Source organism: Cygnus atratus, chromosome 11, assembly GCF_013377495.2.
Source record: "Cygnus atratus isolate AKBS03 ecotype Queensland, Australia chromosome 11, CAtr_DNAZoo_HiC_assembly, whole genome shotgun sequence".
Lineage (NCBI taxonomy): Eukaryota > Metazoa > Chordata > Aves > Anseriformes > Anatidae > Cygnus > Cygnus atratus.
In genome coordinates this window covers 709727-723043 of record NC_066372.1, presented here as the reverse complement: position 1 = coordinate 723043, position 13317 = coordinate 709727, and the positions used below count along the sequence as shown (strand labels likewise).

The 13317-nt window shown below is 38.8% G+C and overlaps 1 protein-coding gene and 1 long non-coding RNA gene across 2 annotated transcripts in view; one reads left to right on the top strand and one right to left on the bottom strand.

Annotated features, from left to right (window-relative positions):
* Positions 1-13317, bottom strand: part of LOC118251666 (uncharacterized) — a 53122-nt gene that overhangs the window by 13110 nt on the left and 26695 nt on the right. The window contains exon 6 of the long non-coding RNA XR_004779900.1: positions 917-1147. This is a non-coding gene — a long non-coding RNA (uncharacterized LOC118251666). The remainder of the gene's footprint in view (positions 1-916; positions 1148-13317) is intronic.
* SLC12A1 (solute carrier family 12 member 1) overlaps positions 1-13317 on the top strand; it is a 49655-nt gene that overhangs the window by 13442 nt on the left and 22896 nt on the right. Inside the window, exons 7-14 of the mRNA XM_035554035.2 lie at positions 380-491; positions 983-1110; positions 4319-4403; positions 6134-6285; positions 7942-8049; positions 8835-8958; positions 9882-9983; positions 11833-11988. Coding sequence (XP_035409928.1) covers positions 380-491; positions 983-1110; positions 4319-4403; positions 6134-6285; positions 7942-8049; positions 8835-8958; positions 9882-9983; positions 11833-11988 — 967 coding nt within the window. The remainder of the gene's footprint in view (positions 1-379; positions 492-982; positions 1111-4318; positions 4404-6133; positions 6286-7941; positions 8050-8834; positions 8959-9881; positions 9984-11832; positions 11989-13317) is intronic.

Genomic DNA, 13317 nt, shown 5'->3' with positions numbered 1-13317 from the left:
GTTCATGTTTCACAGACAGCCTGATTATATTGATTTTTATAATTCATAGCAAAATTTAGAGCCTCGGGTAAGTGATCCTTTTGCCCTTATTTTTGATGCAGTTTGACAGAATAAACAGTAGTTAAAACAATATATGGTTTTATCACTGTAATCTCTCAAGCTCTGATCAGCAGGAGAGCTCTATTTGCTAGCCATTCCTTAATCTCTGATGATATCTGTTATTCCTTCACCCTAAAAAAAAAAAAAGTTAAAATTGGAAATACTTCAGAGTGTAGAAATCAGGTCCATAATTGGACCCTTATTTTCATATTCTGCTGTGATGGAAACTTAGAACTACTTGTAAAGTTCTAAGTTCAGATCTTTTTATTTCTATTAACAGGCTCAAGTTATTCTTCTAGTTGTTCTCCTTATTGCCATTGCAAACTTCTTTATCGGAACAGTCATTCCTACAAACAACGAAAAGAAGGCAAGAGGCTTTTTTAATTACCAAGGCAAGTACTGTTCATCTATCACAGAAAAGTAACTTTGCATTCTTTGTGGCTTCTTACTGAGTTGAGGATTCCACTGAAAAAGGTCACAGGATAAGGATCTTTGGCTCAAATTTAAATAAGCTTGCAACCAAGCCTTTTTCTTTCATCTTTAATTTTGAGTATGTCTCTCTGCTGCTGAATCTGACAGCATAGTTAGCTACAGTTTGAGTCATTTGTGTATCAGCAGAGCACAGACAAACCTTTAAACAGAGCTAAGTGCAAGTGCTGTAGTGACATTCCTGTCACTTCAATATGGCTCTGTGGCTTTGAGATGCACACAAGCACATCCTACTGGGGACCAGACTGAGGAAATCAAATTCACTTCGCTTGTAATATGAGACAGATTCAAACCCAGACGTCCAGATGTGAAAGACTTGATGATTCACCTTCTTCATTCAGTAACTCTGGAATCAAATCCTGTTAGCATGTTTCATTTTCACCTATATTTGCAGCATCAATATTTGCAGAAAACTTTGGACCAGATTTCAGAGGTGGAGAAGGATTTTTCTCGGTGTTTGCCATTTTTTTCCCAGCTGCCACTGGCATTCTCGCAGGAGCCAATATCTCAGGAGATTTGAAAGTACGTATTTCATTAACTTCATAATACTAGCTGTAGGCTGAAAAAAAGAACAAGAAAATTGATTATGAATCAGCACTGTATTCAGTTTTAAATCATGTCTTATTTTAGGAAGCAAAACTCTCACTTTTAAGTACCTGCTTTATTATCTAAAAATACCATTTCACATTTTCTACCATAATACATTATGGGTATTTACACAAATTACTGCAATCAGATTTGGGTTGCTATATCATTTAAAGGCATATTTCAATAACCCGCAGTAATGTAGCCATAATGGCCTATTTGCAGAACATTACATAGAGAAACTATGTGTGTATCTCCTGGTGCTCTTTTGCAAAATTTCCTATAACATCATCCCAAAAAACATACCTGTAAAGCTCATGTTTGTACTCACAAGAATCAGTGGAGACCAGCTGTTTCTGTTCGGGGTCATAGCAAGGGCAGAGTAAACAGAGCATTTAATGAAAGCAAATATGTCCCAATCCCTTGTCACTATGGCTGCTCAAATGAAAAGATACAGGTTTGCAGCTGAGGCAAAAGAAAGGTGTCTGAGGAGAATGGAAAAGGAGGTCCAAGGGTGCCTAAATATCTTGCTGGGGCTGTTCTGTGAAGTCCTCACTCCTTTTGCAGTACAGCAGTTGCACAAGATGCTATCTCCAGCATCTAAACTCTAACTGGTAAGTTAGAGACAAGAATTTAGTTTTGAGTGCCCTCTAGTTTTCACAACTCTTCACAGTGTGTTTAATGCGAAGAGTGTTTAAAGCTAAACACAAAGATTAACTAATTCAGAGCTCAGCAAAGCATTTTGTAAAACATCTCTAGCAAATATACAGCAATGCAATACTTTGCAGCATTACAAGAAAATCAAAAATGCAACAGGGTAGGAAGCAGGGTATCTATAACACAAGCTTTGGAATCTCATACTTAAACAAACAACAAAAACACCACAAATAAAATGCTAAAAAGTCACCAAAAAGAACTGGCTTACACCTAGATTGCCCCAGCATGTCAAATGATGTTATTTGATTTTATCATATAGACTCACTGTCTTTAGTACCTTAACGATTTGACCAAAGGTCTGCTAGTTCTGCATTGGCAAAGCAGTCACAAGTTCACCAGGATCCTACCAACCCTGACAGCCGGTTTTGTTTCCCTTCCTTACACTGACTCTATGCCTCATCTCCTTTGTTTTCAGAAGACTGCTTTTGAAGCCAAGCACAGAGAGAAATACATAGAAACTGAGCCACTAATAACATTTATGAGATTCCATTTTTAATTAAAAAAAATCATTGTACTTCTGTCCACTGGGACTGAATCAGCCTCACACAATCTCCATCCTTTTATCAAGCAAAAATAATTCTTTTGCCATACATGGTACTCTCTATCTATGGCAAGCTCCCAAAGCAGCAGCACTTCTTTCATAAGCTATTTGAAAGAGTCTGAACAAACCAAGAGAACCAGTTCTCCTGTTGGCTCCCTGCAGCTGTTTCAGTCTGGCAATAAGTAAAAGTCTATGACCAGCTCCTCCACACTGCAGATTCCCCACTGAGCACGTTTAGATGCATTAGACAGATCTAATTAAATTAACCAGCCTCCACAGAAATCCAAAAGACAAGCTGAGTATTTAAAGTGTAAGATTGACAAACTAAACTTTCTTTAGAATTTGTTACAAACACCTGTGTACATGCTTCTGTAGCCACTACACACTTAAGTAGTAGGCTACTCCAAAGTCTGCTTATGGAAAGAGCTCATCTTCCTAGTGACTTCAGAGGGTTTTGGAGCAGGCCTCAAAATGCTAACGGCATATTAAATGTGTTTAATTATTAATATAATTTAAAAGTTGCAAATCAGCAAGAAGCTTTAACCCTAAGATTTAAGATTACAGTGATTAAGACCGCAGCACAAAACTACAGAAACAGTGACCTAAGAGATGCACACCAAAACTGTATAAATTAAAATTACCACGATCTCAGGGCAAAAGGTCTTATGGAGCTGAAATGACTTTGAAGTTATTTTTCAGTTCAATAAGCCCTTACCTCATTAAAAAAAATATATATTAATTATTTATGCAGTTAAGTCATTCATCCGTGTTTCACACAAGTCACCAAAATTATATACATATTTTTCCATGCAATTAGCATAGTTGTTGTAAAAGTATAAAAATTTGTGGCTTAAATGTATTCCAGGCACCTATGACAAAAAAAAAAAATCACCAAAGGAACTTAACAAGACAATTCACAGAGTGCTTCCTACCAGAAACAAACACACAGTAAATTATAAGGTTGGTTGGTATTGAAAACCACTTTAAAATTACAATGTATAACGCAGATTCTTTTACTTACAGTTGCATGAATGAAGCTGATATTATTGTGAGACAGTCTATAAGCATTATAACCCAGCCTTATTAAAACATCTAATTTAAACATCAAAATAGTGAGGAGTAGTTTGTTGTCAAGATACAAGTACTAACAATTACTAGTTGCTGATCACAAAAGTACTGTATTCCGTTCACGGTAACTATACGCAGCTATCTTACTGATTAACCAAAAACGGTCCAATCTTGTCATCTGCACAAGCATGATAACAACCTCATAAACTGCGTTAATGTAGAAGTGTGTTACACTTGCTTAAACAATTGCTTACAGCAAAAGCCTGATCCGATTACAAAGACACAGAAGGGTTAGTGAGAACGTGAGCTGTATTCACGTCTTTAAGTGGCTGCCTGCACATCTATTACCTACTGCTAGAGAAAGATGTCATGTTGAACGGAATAGCCTCATGGCCTGGATGTGACCATCCAACAATCATCTGGACCCACTCTACCGATTCAAGCAACTAGATATTTAGTTCAGGAACTATTTATCCATTTTATCATTAAGACATTCAAATAAAGGCCATTGCAGCAATGTAAGGGGAGTTTAGAGCACCCAGAAATGCAGAGTTTAGGACTCTCCTGCTGCTGTAAGCATTAGCTCTGCTCCTGCAGAATATGTTTCTCTAGGGACAGGGGTAGGAGCATGGCACCACAGACTGTTTCATGGCTATCGATGTGCTGGGACAGGAGATGTTGGTGCAGCTGTAAGTGATAAAATTGTACCTTCTAAAAGTATCTTCATGTTGCAGTGTGGTAGGACTCACTGGTATGCAAATGGAATCAAAGTGCAGCACGTGAACTCACAGTGTTTTTTGGTCACTGCTTTATTTTAAGGATCCACAAGGTGCAATACCCAAAGGAACAATGCTGGCCATTCTGATAACAACAGTTGCTTACATAGGCGTTGCAATATGTGCAGGTAAGTATAGAGCCTCTGTTTCATGTCTTAATTTATACAGATATGAAAGTCTGAAAGCCTAGTATGCAAATGACTGATTAAACTCCACACTTTTTCATCCTGTGAATTTTTTGTGTAGAAACAGTTGCTTTGATTTTATTGAATGTAAAAACAGTGAATAAAAAGAAATAATCAGCAGAAACAAAAGTCCCTGTTTGGCAGCTGGATGACATTTGCCTTGTTTGAGTTTACACAAGAATAGAAAAATGATTTTCATAGAACTTATACAATTCCTTTTGCATTTGATTCAGTGACAAAGACTACTAGCCTATAGTATCCAAGAGTGTAGTAAAGATTCAAAAACTTCAAATCAATCTGCTCATCTGTTGTTTCTCGTTCACGTTGAAGTTTCATATGCTTCTATTTACTCTCATTAGTCTTAGTAAGCATTCATCAATGTCATGGCAACACGCTTATTTTATATGTTGTGTATCAAAGACAAATCAATTGCCTCTCTTCAAGAAGATGCTCTATGTTACTAACTGCTCTACAATATTGGAATGTGAGGTAACAAAAATGGACACAAGTGTAAAAAGGAGACCAGGTACTGTGTTGGAGAAACATGCAATTAAGTTCTCATTACAAGGGTATATTAAATTTCTGATCAAGAAATATTTTTTTTTCTTCTATTTGAACAGTACAGTAATAACGAGTGTTGTAAATGACACTCCTCCTCATGACCAAATATCCCAGCATTGTATGAAAGTCCTGCAGGGTACTCACTTTCCTGGGAGATGAATCTCAAGTCTTCCTGACTTTAGCAATCCTTGTACTTTATGCAAAAGACAGAATACTCGAGTCAAATTTCAGCTCAGATATCACATGATTTGGATCTACATTTCACCTGCAATTACAGTCGCAGCAGTCGTTCTTTGTTTTCTTATAAATTTGTGTTAACACATTGTTCTGTTCTCACAAGCAATAGCTGTATTTCAACTTCAGAGCTGTCTACTATTCAGTGTAATATTTATTTATTTATATACTGATTTGCTAAATAGATAACGGTTACTTTGGTTCTCAATAACATTTTTGACATGTTTGAAAATACCATATAAACTTACGCTTTGGCTGTTAAAGATGTAGAGATCAGCTTTCTACATTAACTCCATGTGTTTCTTCCCCTTCTGGCAGCAAACAAGAAAAAACAGCATAAACATTATCATGAAACACAAGGACTATAGGCAATTTCTCCTGTTCAAAGTTTTTCTTACTGTACTGATCTTTGTAGGGCTGCAACAATTTAAACAGATGAGGATCTGGGTCTCTAAAGCAACTGTGTGTCCTTGTTAAACCAAAAAAAAAAGTATGTCTGGACCTAGGACCCGCATTGACACGTTACCTTTGAATACTGACACTTGTAAAATTTGTCACAGACTGACAATCTACTTCTCAGTTAACTTATTATTGATCTCCAGTGTCTGGTTCTCTACTTTTAGAAAAATGCTAGTCTTCATTAGTCAACTATTTGACTATTTTAAGAGTAACAGAAGTAAATAGTTGCTTACGGATAACATAAGAAACTTAGCCCAAGTACAGGGAAGTAATCTCTGCCTGACATGAAAACATTACTCTTTGGCATGACACTGAGGCAGTGATTGTACAAAATATATCCAGACTGAGTCAACGTACAGCAAGAACATTCTTGTGGCACCACAAGGAAGGAAAATAATAATATGCTGTTGTTTCCACAGCCTCCTGTGTTGTCCGAGATGCTACTGGGAACATCAATGATACAGTTGTATCTGGAATGAGCTGCAATGGATCATCTGCCTGCAACCTAGGCTACGATTTTTCCAGATGCAGAAATCAGCCATGTGATTATGGGCTGATGAATAATTTTCAGGTTTTAATGAAATAATATGTATAATCATAAGCAATGCATGAATACATAAGTACAAACATGCAAAAATATTATTTACTGACAACTGACTGCAACAGGACATCCACTTTCATCTAAAAAAAAGTCTAAAACTGTAGGAATAATCAAAGCAAAACGTCCCTGCATTCCTTATTACCTTCACACTGCCATCACTAGCCTTCCCAGCACTCTGCTAAGGTCTTCATCTCCCCTTTCAAGAAGTACCATGCAACAGTATATACTCCAACACCTTCAAACTCAAAGCCTAGACTTAAAAAAGACCTCAGGAACTCCTGTCAGATGAGCAGCTCATCTCACTGCTCTTTACACATGAATGTGATTTTTACCTCAGGGGTGCTGTGGCCGCTGTTATAGGCTTGTGCCACAGTACCAAAGCCAGAGTTCTGATTTCTTATAAAAAAAAAGTATCCAAAAATAGTCAAGTGGGAAGTAATGCGATCTTTCTCCTAGGCCAGAGATACTGTCTGCCATTTTTATTCTTCAAAATAGAGCTTAGGCAAAGGATCAAAGAAAAGCAGTTCTTCTGCAGCACCACAATCATGGCTCCCGGATGTCTGTTCAGCCCCTCAGCTTCACAGCCACGAGAGGAGCTCACCACCTACCTGCACATGCTTTTCAACTAGACATTTCGAACTTTTAAAGACATTTGCTTTTTTTTTTTTCCCCAGCTGGTTCTGCTAAATGACAGGGCTGGGTAACCACCTTTAAAGGGATATGCTGTTCCTGTTGCAGACTACTTTTCATTCCTTCACAGACTGTTTTCCTTCCTTCCTCGTTCCCACCTCAGTTCAGCTGCCCAGGCTCAGGGGAACCCTTAAAAACAGTGACCTCACTCAAGCCATGCAGAGCTTCATTTCTCGTGTTTATCCTTGCCAGAGTGAAGTCAGAAAAAATTATGTCTTCATCTGACAAATCTCCAGAATTAACTGCTCTCTTTCCTGGAGTACTTCCTACACACCGAAAAGCATCTGGTAATCACATCCATCCACTTCATCTTTTTCTTCCTTCTCTGGTGCTTCTGAACTTAGCAGCCCTTTTATTTTAATAGTGGTAAAAGCCAGGAAAGGCCCCTCCGGAAGGGCTGAGGGAGGCCTGATGGTGCCCAGCATCACAGTTTGCGGTGTGGCTGTTGTACCAGCACAGTCATGTATTCTTCTCTTCCTTTTTTAGCCATATTTAATAATAATAATAATTAAAAGAAAACAAACAAAAAAAAAACTCAGACCCTCTGACCACATTTAGCACTTTGGGGCTCTTTCCTGCTGTTTCCACTTTCCCTTTTTACTACCACTGACTATTTACCCATCAAGCAGAGACTGTGACTTATAGCAGCCAGTCAGTACAGGAGGTAAGGAAATTATCATTTTATTTATTTTCATTTATCATTTACCTCAGCAGACAGCTGCAGGTTTTTATAAAAATTCAGCTGTGCCTCAGTTGCTTTTCACTGAAACAGGAATAACACTACTCCCCTACCTCACAGCTAGTTTGTAGTATATTGAATTTAGGACCATGAAAAGCTGTACGTAGAGTACTTAAATGGATCTGTGATCAAAAATGTATCCAAATGCAAGTCTGATTATTCTTTTTTCCTTTTTTTTTTTTTTTTTTTTTTTTAAGGTGATGAGTATGGTGTCTGGCTTTGGTCCTCTCATCACAGCTGGCATCTTTTCTGCTACTCTGTCATCAGCTCTGGCATCTCTTGTCAGTGCACCCAAAGTTTTCCAGGTAAAAATCAAAATATCCATTTCCTTATACTCTATTTTACTTCAAATATGAACAATTTAGTCGAACTCTGTGCCAAACGTGATAGGTATTTAAACAACAGTGACATATGTAGAAGGACAAACCAAGGGAAACAGCACGTAGAATGTTTTTTTTTTACAGAAACAGACAGGTCTTGGCACCCTCACAGAGGGGGGAGCATTTAGGATGGTAATGTTCCTTTGGTCAGAGCTCAGCTTGGTGGCAGAAACAGGTGCTGGTTTTCGATAGGTTCAAGGCTATTTTCAGGACCACTTCTATCTCCTTACAGAAAGCCAACCTGTAGCTCAGTAATGCCAGGAACATGCGGCAGCCCTCATTCCTGTACTGGCAGGTGTGCTCAGACAGGCTCTCTCCACACACCGCCAGGGAACCAGCAACGTGCTTCCCAGCAATGTGAATGGGAACACAGGGCACAGGACAGAACGATAGCTTGCACACCTTACAGCCAAGCTCTGATTTCTGTGACAGTTTCCTCCAGTTTAGGCTGTACTTAATTCTGTTCATGTCTTTTTAAAGCACTGGATAAGTGTCAAATGACTGTGATTGTTTTTTCTGCTATAATTTAGCAGGATGTTGGCTTATCACCTTATTTGAACATTTACATGCCATAGCAATAGATGGACTTGAAGTACTAAGATTTAATTTTTGTTTAGCAAAAGCCTAGCACAAGCTGTCACTCACATACAGTGAATTTCTTCTGAAAGAGATCACTGCTCAGCAGAATTAAATTCTGATTTGTCTACCAGGCTCTTTGCAAGGACAACGTCTACAAAGGGCTCCACTTCTTTGCCAAAGGATATGGAAAAAACAACGAGCCAATCAGGGGATATGTTCTCACTTTCGTGATTGCTATGGCGTTCATATTGATTGGTTTGTATATAATTACATAACTGCACTATATGTTTTGAAAGTATATAAACTGATATTTTAATACAATGATTAGCTATGGTTAGAAAAAATTCCAGTCAGGTAAGCACACTCAAAACCCTGGCAGCAGTTTCATCACTCTTAAAGCAAAGAGAAACAAACGGGGGCTCTGGTAATATCTCAGTACAACCAGAGCCTCATTGCCAAAGATACTAAGTAGGTGCAGCTCCTGTTCATTTCACTGTAAGAAGGCAGCACTTAGAACTATATCAAATAAGGCAATATCCGACTTTGAAAATGTATTTCCAGTTCATATTGCGTATGGATGTGAAATAATTTTGAGATAATTAGGAGGCCTACTCTGCCAAGCCTTCCCCACAACCAGCTCAAAGGCACAGCCCAAATTGCCAGCACTGGTGGCACAAAAACTTAGCTACTGTACTGAGTGTGCTATCACTATTAGCAGTAATTCTGGGGGGTTGGATTTTTAAAATTAATTTTTCCGAGATTTCAATTTCAAATTGTGTGACACTCAATAAATGGGAAGTTTAGTAGAGAGAATTCAGATCGCCATTTAAAAAGCAAAACAATACATTTTGACTAAAAGCCTTTCAAGAAACAAGTGTGATCTAAATCACATATGTAAAGCTCTGAAATTCATACCAGATCCACATCATTAAGAGGCAGTCTGCAGAACTGGAGTATCAAGTATAACCTTACATGGCATATATATTATTAAAATGAGCAGACACACTAATATAAGTGAGGGTATATCAAGGTGGCCTTAAATTAGTACCACAGGAAAATAGCCAAACTCTCCCTGAATAAAAAATTCAGACAGTATCCAGATTTAATGCAGTCAGAAGAAAGCTATCCACAACCTAGGAAACTGATGCCTGTGTCTGAATTGTGTGTGTGTCTTGCAGCTGAACTGAATACCATTGCTCCCATCATCTCCAATTTCTTCCTGGCTTCATATGCTTTGATTAATTTCTCCTGCTTTCATGCCTCATATGCAAAATCTCCAGGTGAGTCGGCATTCACCAGTGATTTAAGGGTGGGCTACACAGACTTATCTCCGCAAGTTTTCAACTGTATGTCAAAGAAAGCTGCAGTACCTGTAAAACATCTAAGCTATGTGATCTGAGGTTTTACTGCTCCCATTGAATATGATTTTATTTATCTGCAAGAGACAAAAATAATGGCTATAGCCCTTACATTCCCTGCAGTTGTTCAAGATGAAAAAGACTTTGGTGGATCCCACTGGAGCAGAAAAGCTCTTCCTTAGGGTGTTTTTCTCCTCACTATCACTCAACATGGATGAATGAAAAGCTATACTACCTCTGACCACATAAAGTAAGCAAGGTATAGTGGGGTATCATTATGCCTGTCTCTGCCAGAACTATGGTGAAATTTGCAGAAGGTTCATGAGCAGTAACTATGCTAGAAGTAATACAGCCTTGAAGGGAACACACAGAACAAGAGCAGGTCCCCAGAACAGCATCAGGACAGCTCGGCGGTGGCTAGTAGAAGAAATGTAGGGTGGAACACAATGAGGGCCTCTACAAGGGTAACTTGGGAGTTACCCTCTACACTTGTACAGCAAGAGAAAATACAGGCTTGCAGGTATATGCATCACCACAGATGAACAGTCCTCATCATCATCATTAATGGAGGGGTGACACCTTAAGGACTAAAGTCAATCAGCTGAGCAGCACGGTTTTGGGCACACAGGAAAGACATGTTCCTGCTGGTATGAATCAATTATTCAATTCAAGAAGCAGGGAACACATTTTTGATTTCCAGTGTGAAGAAACCTGCAGTGGTAGCACAAATGCCTACATCAACTTCCTTCCTACAGATCTGCATGGTGCCATTTGTTCAGAGGGCAGAAAAGATGAACACTTCTGCTAATTACCTGCACAGCTGAACAAATGCAGATCTGCTCTACATGGCCTTAGAGCTGAGTAAAAATTACCTCTACAGATTTCATGTACGTGCATCTGATTCAACTCTGCCACTACTTAACATTTCCTGACAAAACTGTACCCATTTTTTTTTCTCATTTCCTCCAGTTAATTTCTGCCAATTCACAGTGATAGATTATCATAATTGCAAGGCTGCAGGATAGCAAATTTCTTCACAGCAGGACCTTCCCATTCCCTCATTACAAAGATGATCCAAGATAGGGTTGCTCAACCTCTCCTTGTATCTTCAGTGCTTTTCTCCTCTCCAAAGAGTCTGCTCTGTAGAACACCTGGCAGAGACCTGCAAACCATGGAGGCTCACTGCTTGCTTCATTTTAATTGCTAGCAGGGGAAGAATTCAATACTGCAGCTGAAGAGCAACAGGAATAATATCTTTCTAAAGTCAATTGCCAATGATTTTATTTTTATGCAGCGAGGCCAGGCAATTTCCAAATTTAAAAGACACATGCACTTAGAGCATTGGGACAAACTCTCCTCTCAGCAAGCATTTAGCTCCTATTAATAAGTTCTATGCATATGCATCAAAAGGACGTAATAACCTATTACCTGAAGTTACAGGAAAACCTATTTTCAGTTCTGAACCAGTGAACTTTAATTTGGCAAAAACACATATAAGCAGAACAGCTATTCAAAGTGAGGCTGGACAAAGCAGTAGGAAACAGGTTATAGTGAATGGCTTGCAAGCCCCAGTACTTGGTATGTATAGAAATCTAAAGCAGCCAATTCCCTGGAAGTACCTGTTGCCTGAGAACTTGCACATACCCCTCCCACCCCTTCTGACAGAGCCTGAGAAAAACTGCATGTGAGTCTGTATGTGCAAGAGCAGTGGATCACCATTTGCTTTCTGTATTTTTCTGCTCTTCTAATTTCCTCAATTCTCTTTAAACAGGTTGGAGACCTGCGTTCAGATATTATAACATGTGGGTATCACTCTTTGGAGCCCTGTTGTGCTGTGGCGTCATGTTTGTCATCAACTGGTGGGCAGCTCTCATCACTTATGCCATTGAACTCTTTCTATATATTTATGTAACATATAAGAAACCAGGTAAGGCCACAAGATACTTATTTTATGTATATGTTATGCAGCCTCAGCAGACTTTACCGGAATTAATTCTGCTTACAGAAGCAGCCATTCCTTCTTCTTAAACACCTTTCCTTATGGGGAAGTTTGAACCACCATATTAAATCCCACTTTATATAAAATAGATTAAGACAATAGTCTTCTGAACTTTTGCCTTTTTAACAAGCACTTCAGGTTCAGGGCTTTGTATAAATGTTCCAGCACACCAGTTTATTCCCACATCGTTATTACAGAGTTAATTTGGGCTTTCACTTGAGTATCACTCATAACTTTTTTCCATCCATACACAAAACCTTGCTTGAATTTTGCTGTGCTCTTAGCTGTCTCATCTGGCATCCTCACTCAAAAGTGAAACCTGCTGCCACTATACAATAAAAATACAAGCTGCATTATTCGTGAACTGATCTTTCCCTAGTACCTTCATATAATTCCTCAGTAAATCACGAAAGACAGGCACATTTTACTGCTGGAAAAGATTGCTTAGTAGCTCAGCAAATCACAGGAGCTGTCCTCAGAAATCTGTGCACTATTGCAATACAGCACCAGTATGAGACAACTTAGTCTGGTTATTCATAGCCAAGACTAAACTAACCCAGGTCCAGATTTCAGTGCTAACCATCTGAATACCTTGTTCAGTGAAACAAATAATACAAAGAAAAAAGGCAAATCTCCCAGCATAAGATGTGCTTTCATTGCAGCTAGCTTGATACAGCAGCACCTGGTCTGAGCCTGTGTTACTCTTTTCTGTGTATATTACTTCACTGTTGTGTGTCCTCCCTGTTTGTGCTCTCATACCTACTGGGATGGTCTGTGGTTCTCTCCCTGTACACCATGTAGGAGAATGCAGCTGTGAAAAGATGGGGTGTCAGAAAGGCATTTGAAGATCGTTACCCTTTTCCTAGTATATTGCCAATGTCCTTGCTGGAAAGTAACAGCTTAAAGCCTGGTTACATTCACTGAAGACACCAAGCAAAAAGCTATCCATCTCCAACTCTCCAAGATAGTGACTTTTGTTCAGCACCTACCTACCAACAACAGAGTGGTTCAAAAAAGTCTAATATTCCTCAGAAAAGAAGGCCTCTAGACATCCCTCCACTTAGTTTCACTAAGCAGTAGCTCTGTACCTTGACATAACTGGACTTGATCTGCATTCATGTTGACCTCAATGTGGAAAGTTGTTCCTCATCTGTCTCCTTCCACCAAAGAGCTATACAACAGAGAAGACAGGATATATATGCCAAAATTAGTTTGGGAGAACAATTTTTTCCCCATACAGAAGAATAGAACTAACTA